The 9942-nt window shown below is 43.0% G+C and overlaps 1 protein-coding gene across 1 annotated transcript; it reads left to right on the forward strand.

Annotated features, from left to right (window-relative positions):
• Positions 1-1254: 1254 nt before the first annotated feature.
• Positions 1255-9634, forward strand: LOC109775291 (U-box domain-containing protein 34). Its single transcript, XM_020334041.4, has 9 exons — positions 1255-1543; positions 1639-1757; positions 1851-1966; positions 6359-6480; positions 6604-6899; positions 7062-7163; positions 7927-8355; positions 8459-9208; positions 9290-9634. The coding sequence occupies exons 1-9, from the start codon at positions 1366-1368 to the stop codon at positions 9491-9493; spliced, it is 2316 nt and encodes a 771-aa protein (XP_020189630.1). The 5' UTR covers positions 1255-1365; the 3' UTR covers positions 9494-9634.
• The last annotated feature ends 308 nt before the right edge of the window (positions 9635-9942 follow it).

A 9942-nucleotide genomic window follows, 5' to 3' on the forward strand; every position in this document is an offset into this window, starting at 1 on the left:
AGTCAACATATCTGTAGTAGAAGTGACAGGGCCATTTAATTCAGATAAATGATTTTTATGATGTCTATGATTAGCCAAGGCATGAAAATAAGCATTGTTACGATCCCCTTCCAAGATTTTTCTATCTCTGGATCTCTGCCATAAAGCAGTTTCTTCTTTCTTCCAGATTTCACCAAATTCAGCTTTAATCTGATTCATCTTATCATAATCAGTAGCTGAAAGGGGAGTAGTTTCAGAGAGCATATCCAACATATCAAACTCCATAAGGAGGTTTTTTTAATAACACCGAAAACGAAATGCACACAGACAGATGGAGTGGTTAATTTTAGGCGACAGTGACCAACATGAGCGAATCCCCCACCCCCCGCGCCCCGACCACCTTCGTCGACGATGACTACTGATGGCGGGAAGGGTGAACCCCCGGCGGAAGTGCATCTGGAGGAATTCTGGACAGAGCATCCACGCGTGGTCTCACGACGTTGAGCCGTGACAGTTTGGCTGCGCGATAGTTGCTTCACCGCGCCGCTTGAACTGGTTCTGAGGAGTCCGCCTCCTGAATGACCTAGTACATGAGCTCCACATCCGATGCGCCGTCAACGCCGGTGATCCGCGTGTGCTCCTCGAACGTGGCATGCCAGATGATGATCTAGAAGGGCTCCGACCACTCCGAGCGGTCCGGAACCTCTCCCGCACCACCCGCTCCATCTCCCGATACGCCGGGGGGTACAGGAAGCGGCTCCGCCACATGCTAAGATACATCAAGTGTGTCTTTGACGAGACAATAATTTCCATGAGAAGATTGCAAAGTAGGCCCTATTTACTTTTATTGTTGAGTCAATTTCATCTTTCTCTCTTTTGGTACCACATATTGAGCATGGGGACCACTCTTATCTTTGTATGCATTCTTCTAATAGTAATTTGTTGGGCATTGTATAAGTATGATGGTTATCTTCAAATTTATTGTGCAATTTATTGTTTTGTTGATGGCAACTTTAGTCGTAAAAAAACATCACGATGGTTATCATTTGTTTTTTCTTTACACATTCGAGGGGAAAAGGCTCAAAAGCTGTTGCGACATTATTTTTTTGTTTATGAAAATTGCACATTTTGGACGCGGCAATAGTCGAACGAACCCATCTCTATCACTGACACTGCGGCCCCGCGCCACGAACCCACCACAACCCTTCCCGTCGCTACACCTACAACTAACTGCGAGTTACAGTATTAACCAATTGATTCCCGCCTCCTCTCGTATCCCGCGCTGAGCGGGCTGGCTGACACGGCCACTGCACCCCCCACGTCCGGCGGCGCTGGCAACGCCTCCCCATCGTCCGGCGCGAATCGGCCTCCCCTAGACCTGGATCCATGGCCTCCGCCTCGCCGCCGGCCTCCGTCGCCGTTGCCGTCCGACCCGGCGGTAGCGCTAGCCGCCGCGCCGCGCGGTGGGCAGCGGCCAGCCTCCTAGGCGACGGCGGCGCAGGCCACGCCGTCGCCATCGCCTTCGTCCACGTCATCCCCACGCTCACATTCGTCCCCTCCCCGGGTAAGCATGGTCCCCCTCCTTGCCCTTTCGCTCCCTCGGCCCAGTTGATTTGCCGCGAGCTGACGCGGTTGATTTGTGTTTGGTCGGCGGCGAAGCCGGGGAGCGGGTGCCGGTGGCGCGGGCGGGGCACGGGGTGGTGGAGGCGTACTCCCGAGACCGGCACGCGCGCGTGCAGGAGGCGCTGCTCCCCTTCCGCCGCCTCGCCAAAGCGAATGTGAGTGCCCGCCTCGAGACTGTTACCGTGTCGCAATCTCACCGTCGCGCTTGCAGGCTTCTGATCTGATCGGTCTGCCGTGGCTTCGCGCAGGTGGAGACGGTGGTGGTGGAAGGCGACTGCGTGGCGGAGACGCTGGTGCGGTACGCGGCGGAGTCCGGCGTACGGAGCCTGGTGCTAGGCTCGGGCTCCTTCCGGTGGTTCCACAGGTACGTACGTGCGCTGCTTTCTTTTTGTACTGATCGTCCTTACCAGTGAACCAGTGAACTTGAACTAGGGCTTTATCATTGGGCAATTAACTGAAAAGTGGTGGCAACAGCAAAGGCTTTTTTTGCCATTAATTTGGCCTTTCTGGTAGAGGGTGGATTTGGAAGGTCACGCCTTTAAGCGCAATTAAAGTGCAATTAGATCTTATGTCACGCCTCCTCTGTTATGGCTGTACCGTATGTCTTTACACGATATCCATTGCATTGTAGATGGTCAGCCGTTGTGCATTTCGTATGGTCGAGAAAAAACATTGGTCGTATTTTCGAAGATCGATGATTGTATTTCAGGCGTCAGACATTGCAGCTGATAGAATTCGTTAACCAGCGGTTGCTGCAATGCCCTCTTACAATAACTAGATAATGCCCCGCACGTTGCTGCGAGAATTGCGTATATGTCCTATAAAAGATTTTGGAAAACTTGGTTCTTATAGTAGACAGTCATGGGAAAAAAGAAACGACGACAATGTATCAACTAAAATCATACCTCTAATAGTCTGTCATGCGAATCACAAAGTTTGTTGAGTAGTGTTCAATAGGATAAGTAATATGTCTGCATAGAGGATTCTGCAAGTGTAGTCAAAGCATGCACCATCACCACAATAAATGATAAGTACATACAAATTGTACTAGTTCTGAGGCTGGTCATAGTGGGGAGTAACTTAGACTAGTAACATGCATATGTTACTAGTCTATGTTACTACCTCTATAGTGCATAGTATTGTAGATTAGTATCATAAGTGGTCTCATTTATTGCCATGCATGACACATAGTAGCATCACATTTATTATGTTACGGTATCTACCTATGTTACTATAACCATCTCTCTTCTTTAATTGCCTGCCACATAAGCATGTTTGCGAGTCCCAAGTGCATGATACTACTTAGAGCATGGTTAATAGTATAGCCAGCTGCTGGCTATAAGACTACCCACAGTGGGAGTAACATAGGTAGTAACATCACACATATCTAGATAAAATAGATGATGTGGCAAGCAATAAATGAAGAAAGAGAGGCATGTAGTAACATAGCTAGTTACTACTAATATGAGTAACATCACACATATCAAGGCAAGATGAGCCTATAGCATAATAAATGAAGTATTGCATGTTACCACACATATGTTACTCCCCACTATAGAGGTAGTAACATAGAGTAGTAACATGAGCATGTTACTACTCTATGTTACTGCCCATTGTGGCTAGTCTAAGCCAGTGCCATGTCATGTACAACCCATCTTATAGCCAACATGTATAATACTAGATCAAAAGAGTGTACTATTTTTTTATTATGTGGCCCATCTTTCATTCTCACAAAGTGCCTAGGAGCACGTGCTAGAGCTGGCTCTTCACGAAGAGCCCGCTTACCTTCTCTCTCCTCTTCTCTTTGCTCCAACTAAGCATAAATATGCTAGTTTATTCCTTATAGCCCGCTGACTCAGCTCTACTATACTTGCTCTTATGTTACCCCCACTATGGCCAGCCTGATCCCATTGGAAATTACTACTCCCTCCAATCCATAACAAGTGTCGCAGTTCTGAACTAAGGTTGAACTAACCTTAGTTCAAAACTGTGACACTTATTTCGGATTGGAGGGAGTACTAAACATGCCGTATTCTGCAATTCTCTTCTAGAAAGCCAAAGAACAACTCGATGTAGTATACCTTCCACCAACATAACACTCATGTTGGCAAAATAAATATTTTAAATCTCATTATATACAAAAGGTTGTAGACGCAGTGAATATTACCGGTTCATGCAGATAACAGAAGAGTTCTTCCTTTCTTTTGACAATAATTTATTAATTCCTGCAAGCAAGCAGAAGCACTCAGATTAAAATTATTGAAAGGCAGCTTACATATTAACTTGTGATAAACCACAACAGTGACTCTATCAATACGTAAGGTAGTAGGGAAAAAATATGTTGCCACCATTGACATTGTTGCATGTAAGCTAGTCAGTAACAATGTTGGCCAGAAGGTTGCAAAGACTCTAAAACAAAATTGAGGGTTCCTGTAAGAAGACATCAAACAACGAATAAGCAAGGAAACCGTGGTAAACCTTCAATTCAGGGAAAATAGAAGCGTATACAAAGGATCAAATTGGTTGATAGACAAATCAACTTCAGGTAGATTTACTCAGCGTCATTTAGTTGAATACCTGCTGGTCAGGAGGACATATGTCTCAGCATTCATGAGTTGGAAAACTGAAAAAAGAAAAACTAAATATTTAATCACACATGCACACACGGAGAAGAAGTACATTTTCGAAGGCACTACTCGATTGTGGCCTTGGACCGTAGCTGCACCATGCAGAGTAGGAGAAGAACATATGATTTTGGAGTCTTTCAGTGTGTTAAGCTGCTCGTGCTTAGGACGCAGCAGGGCGAATGATGACGACCACTTGAGCGTGCCAAGAAACCACAGATTCTCGTGATGAAGAAAAAAAAAATCCGATCTGATCCTCGGAGCAAGGCCGCGGACATCCAACTGTGGTGGAGAGGGAGATGTGAATGGGGCTACTCTCTGCTTAAAGACGATAGCAATTGCTATAACACATGCATCATCGGTTACTCTTGCTTGAAGAAGATGAAGATGCGGAATAAAATCTACGGGTGTCCATTGTTCTGTTGCATGAGTCATTTTAAGTTAAAGAATCATGTGCATGTAGATCCTGACGTAAGCTGTGACAGCACAATAGGTATGCGTTTACCGCTTCAGTGAAGGGAAATGGTCTAAACCAATTGACTAGTATGGTCAGTAACTCAAGGGTCTTTCATTTCAGTCAGGCATTTTATCAATCCAAAAGCATTGGTTTTGGGTTCCGCTCCAATAAATGAGGCACCGTTTAAATTAAAATTCCCAAGGCGTAAACTATAAACACATTATGGTTACACGTCATGAGCTTACCATTAGATACTCCCTCCGTCCAGGTGTATAAGTCACCTTACGAAAACCAAATAATCCCAAAACACTTAGGCGCGGTGCATTAACTCCTCCCTCGTTTCTTATTTCTTGACATATGTGGGGCGTGTATGCTTTCAGTGACTTGAGACTACCAAACACAACATTTGCAATACTATTAATTAGCAAATAAACATTAAGTTCTCTTGTTTTTCCTTCCTTCTTGGTCGTGGTGCACAACCTAAGATGACTTATGCACCTGGACGGAGGGAGTATAAGGCTGGTCATAGTGGGGAGTAACTTATACTAGTGTCATGCATATGACACTAGTCTAAGTTACTACCTCCATAATGCAAAGTAACATAGTAGTAGTGTCATAGATTGCTTCATTTATTATCTCATAGACTCATTTTGCCTCGGAAAGCGCTATGTTACAGTAACATATTATGTTACCACAAACACCTCTTTCCTCATTAAATACTTGCCACATAAGCAAAATTGTCTTGGGATGTGTTAAGTTACTACCTAAGTTACCCCCACTATGGCTAGCCTAAAAGACCTTAGCGAAATTAGAGTCTACTAGAGGGTGATGCACGCTTTGCCACGCCGTTCCTTCGGTAGTAAAGTCTCGAGTGAAACCTGAAGAGACAAAGACAAGGGCAACAATTAAGAAGATGCAAACATAGGGCGAAATGAAATGTTGGGGTTAAGTGAGGGTGGGCCATGAGGAGCAATGACTAATTAACAGGTGAAAACAGGTGCAGGTAGAAACAGGGTTAAGTATCTCTAGAAAACTAAATGTTTTTCTAAGGTAAAAGTTGTCTTTTGAGCAAACAAAATTTGAAGGAAGAAAAATTCCTTTCTATTTTTATTTAAGAACTACTTGAATTTTTCAGTCTGGTTGCGAGGTCTTAGTGAGTATGAATCATAGTTCCATTTTTTTGATCTGCCATTTAATCTAATTCTTTGTTCTTACATTAAAATTCTTACACTAAAGAATGAATCAAATCTCCCCAAGTAGGATTCGAACCTATGACCAGTCAGTTAACAGCCGACCGCTTTACCACTGAGCTACTGAGGAGCATCATTTAGTAATAAGGCGCTGGGAAGAGACTGAAGAGGGGATGGTCAGAGAGAAAAAGATAGCTGGTAATAGATTTGTTGTTGTTTGTAACTGAAGCGCTGATGTTGCATGCATGCTGAGGTGGTGCCTTTGCATGTTGAGAGAATTCCTAGTAGTGGGGATAAACTTCTTACGAATAACTGCATCTATAATAGGACTTCAGGGACTGCATAGTACTTCGATTGTACTTGTTAGCCATTGTCCATACCATGTTAGCTTTGATATGCATACTATTTCTGCATTGGACTGAACACTTTGTTTTCAGTTTGCCTCATATCTGCTGCACTGAAATCACTGCCTATCCGCTATGCAGGGTGATGAGTAGTCCTGATGTACCCACCGCTGTCCTGAAAACTACGCAAAATGCGTGCAATGTATTTGTTGTATGCAAGCGAAGATTAATCGTGAAAGTTGCAGGACATCCTCAAGCAGGCAGTATGTGCCGAGTTCAGACAGTTAGCATTTTGTATCCTATATTTTACCTTCTTGCCATGTTTCCTTTTGCTGGACTTAATGTTTAATTTTTCTTTACATACTGCGACTTTCTTTTCTTTGCAGTGTCTGGCACAAACTTAAGCATTCATTCAATTACTCACAAAGCGTTTGCAGAAACGCAGATGAGCTTGTTGTCTGACAGTTCTACAGAGGCTGAGACGCTCTCAGTATCATCAGGCTCACAGGCCCGTTGCTCGTATAGTGCTAGTTCGGATGCTAGTGCAGGTTCAGAAAGCAGTGTATTAGTCCACATAGTAAGTGGAGATGCATTGCAAGCAGGAACAGATGTAAATCAAAGATATGATTCTCATAGCCTTTTGAAGAAAGTTCCTTATGGTGCCTCGAACTCAAGTGATGAGGTCCGGTACTCAGATCCATCTTCCATTTTTACAATATTTTCAGTAGTATCGATTATTGACGTCCATGCATATGATTTCATACATGTTTAATGAGCCAATGTGCAATTTTAAATATACCTTTTCCAAAACAAGCTAAGTATGTTATCCTGACATTATCTACAGTGTCAATCTGTAGATGAAGTAGAAAAGCTGAGGAAGGAATTGAAGGAAACCTTGGTGATGTATGATAAAGCCTGCGATGATCTCGTCCATGCTAAGAAAAAGGTTAAATTTCTTCTGCAACTAGCGGTACCTTAAGAACTTGTGTCACTATAAGGTCAAGCTGTTCCAAGAGTCTCCTTTTGTGTTCTGCATTAATATCTCCCTAAATCTATATTTGTACCAGAATAAAAAGGACAAGTTGGATGTGATACTTTTGATCTGATCCGGATCTTTACTCTGATTTATAATTATCCATCCAACATCCAATAATTATGGCGAAATGTTATTCACTCACCAGTTAACTATTTATTACCTCCTAATTACTCTCCATTTTCATTATCATATATTAGAATTATTGTTTTGTGTCCTTACTGATTTTCTTATGTGATATTTCTTCAACATGTCTTGCCCTCGAGATGTGCATGTGATCTGGACTTTTCCAACATTATTTTAAATTTAACATGAATCTTAAAGATTTCTTAGCTTTGTAATATGTTTGATGTAGTATATACTGCCATTCTGTCTTAAGAGTGCACCCACACATACATGTTTGTTTTATAGTTTTCTTCAATATCGGCAACATGTAAACAAAACAAAAGAACATGCAATTTTTTTAAGATTGTAGACCTGAAAATGTTCAGAGAACTGACTTGCTTTTCATGTTTCAATTAGTTACGCAAACGTGCTTTGGTCATGGACGGTTAGTAATGATTTAAAATGCATAAGTACAAATATTATCTCAGTAATTATTCTCATAGTACTATCCCTTAGCATACTTCATCATGTTTGATACATGGTAAGAAAAGGTTTCATCATGATTTCGCAGATTCAGGTACTTTCGAACGAATGTTCTGAAGAAGCAAGGAAGGTGGAGAATGCGTTACGCAAGGAGAAAATTCTGAAGCAACTAGCAGCGGATGAGAAAGCAAAACATTTGGAAGCCATTAATGAAGTTGAGCAAGCAAAAAGATCATTCACCAGGGAGGCCTACTCTAAGCATAAGGCTGAAATGGTAGGTTGCATAATTTCTCTCGATAAGGAGAAAATTGTAGATGCTATTCTGTCAACAAGCAAAAATTGCAGGCGGTACTCGAAACATGAAATAGAACTTGCCACTGATAACTTCTCTGAAGCAAGGAAGATCGGTGAAGGAGGTTATGGGAATGTGTATAGGTGCACCCTTGATCACATTGAAGTAGCTGTCAAGATCATTCAGCAGGATTCCACCGACAAAACTGACGAGTTCTTGAAGGAGGTAAATGGATTATGCCATAATTTATAGGAACTTTATGCATACACCATGATGATTAGTACTGCCCGAGTGATCCAGTTACAAAATGTTGTGTGGATTTATGCAGGTTGAGATTCTTAGCCAACTTCACCATCCCAACTTGGTTTTATTAATTGGTTTCTGTCCTGAAATCGGCTGTCTTGTATATGAATACTTGGAGAATGGGAGCCTAGAAGATCAACTTCTTAACAACAAAAAACATCAGCCACTGCATTGGTTCCTCCGGTTTCGTATCATCTTTCAAGTGTCCTGTGGGCTTGCTTTTTTACATGGAAGGAAGCCAGAGCCTATAGTCCACCGTGACCTGAAACCTGCAAACATCCTGTTGGACAAGAACTATGTGGGTAAAATTGGCGATGCTGGTTTCGCGAAGGTCATATCTGATCTGATCCCTGATTGGCAAACAGAATACACAGATACCATTGTTGCTGGCACCATGTACTACATGGATCCTGAGTACCAGCAAACCGGGACTGTTCGGCCGAAATCGGATCTGTTCGGTCTAGGAGTCATCATTCTTCAGATGCTAACTGGCAAGCACCCAAACGGCCTCATCGTAAGCGTAGAAAACGCTATCAAAAGCAGGTCACTTCCATATATCCTCGACAGAACTCAAACCGACTGGCCAGTCGCCGAGGCGGAAATGTTGGCGAAGCTCGGTTTGCGGTGCACTGCTCTAAAATGCAGGGATAGGCCTGATCTTGAGTCGGAGGTGCTGCCGGAGCTGGAGGAAATCCTGCACAGGGTTTCCTCCATTGTCAACATGAGAAACCTAAACTCACGAGCACCAAGCCACTTCATCTGCCCCATAGCACAGGTAAATCTTCCTCTACTCGACCTTCAGTTGAGTAATCATCACCTGATATATCCTGCAGCTAACTACACAATTTGGGTACAGGGGTTGATGGATGATCCGTATGTCGCTGCTGATGGACACACCTATGAGCATCATGCCATCAAAGATTGGCTCAGGAAACACAGGGTGTCGCCAATCACAAGGTGCAAGCTTCCGAATTTATCCATAATCCCAAACCATTCGCTGCACGCAGCGATACAGCAGTGGAAGAAGTCACAGACAGCTCAGACGCAGACTTGGAAATGAGGTTGCGGCTGTGTCCATGTATGATGTAATTGCTTTATTTGTTTATTCGTTATATTCTACAACCCATAAGTGATATAGGGCTTGCATGGCCCTTCAACCTCCAAAGTATAGAAATTAAATCATGCAGAGTAGTTTTTTTGTAGGCTAATGTTTTTTTTTGGTCCTGTCACTGAACATCTGGATAGCAGTTGGCTGTTCGGCATCCAACATGCTGACAGATTCAGTATTTTTCTACAAGAAGACAGGCCCTCCCATTATTGATATAAACAAATTAATTCATGAGATAAGTTCATCTCAGATTTTGCCTGTATCTCACACAAGTGTGTCAGCATTCGGTATCTATCATATATCCAGATCAAGCTCGAAAGCGAATATTATCAGATTGGACAGCAAATATATATTTAAGATTGAAGCTGCGTGGTAGGGCCGATCGACAGAAACATATGCTT

This window comes from Aegilops tauschii, chromosome 6 (assembly GCF_002575655.3).
Source record: "Aegilops tauschii subsp. strangulata cultivar AL8/78 chromosome 6, Aet v6.0, whole genome shotgun sequence".
Taxonomy (NCBI): domain Eukaryota; kingdom Viridiplantae; phylum Streptophyta; class Magnoliopsida; order Poales; family Poaceae; genus Aegilops; species Aegilops tauschii.

What these genes read in the sequence shown, in the direction of transcription:
- LOC109775291 (XM_020334041.4), top strand. Translation starts at nt 1,366, where the DNA reads ATGGCCTCCGCCTCGCCGCCGGCCTCCGTCGCCGTTGCCGTCCGACCC. An exon ending in TCGTCCATGCTAAGAAAAAG is followed by an intron (nt 7,164 to 7,926) that starts GTTAAATTTCTT and finishes ATGATTTCGCAG; the next exon opens with ATTCAGGTACTTTCGAACGA. An exon ending in TCATCTGCCCCATAGCACAG is followed by an intron (nt 9,209 to 9,289) that starts GTAAATCTTCCT and finishes ATTTGGGTACAG; the next exon opens with GGGTTGATGGATGATCCGTA.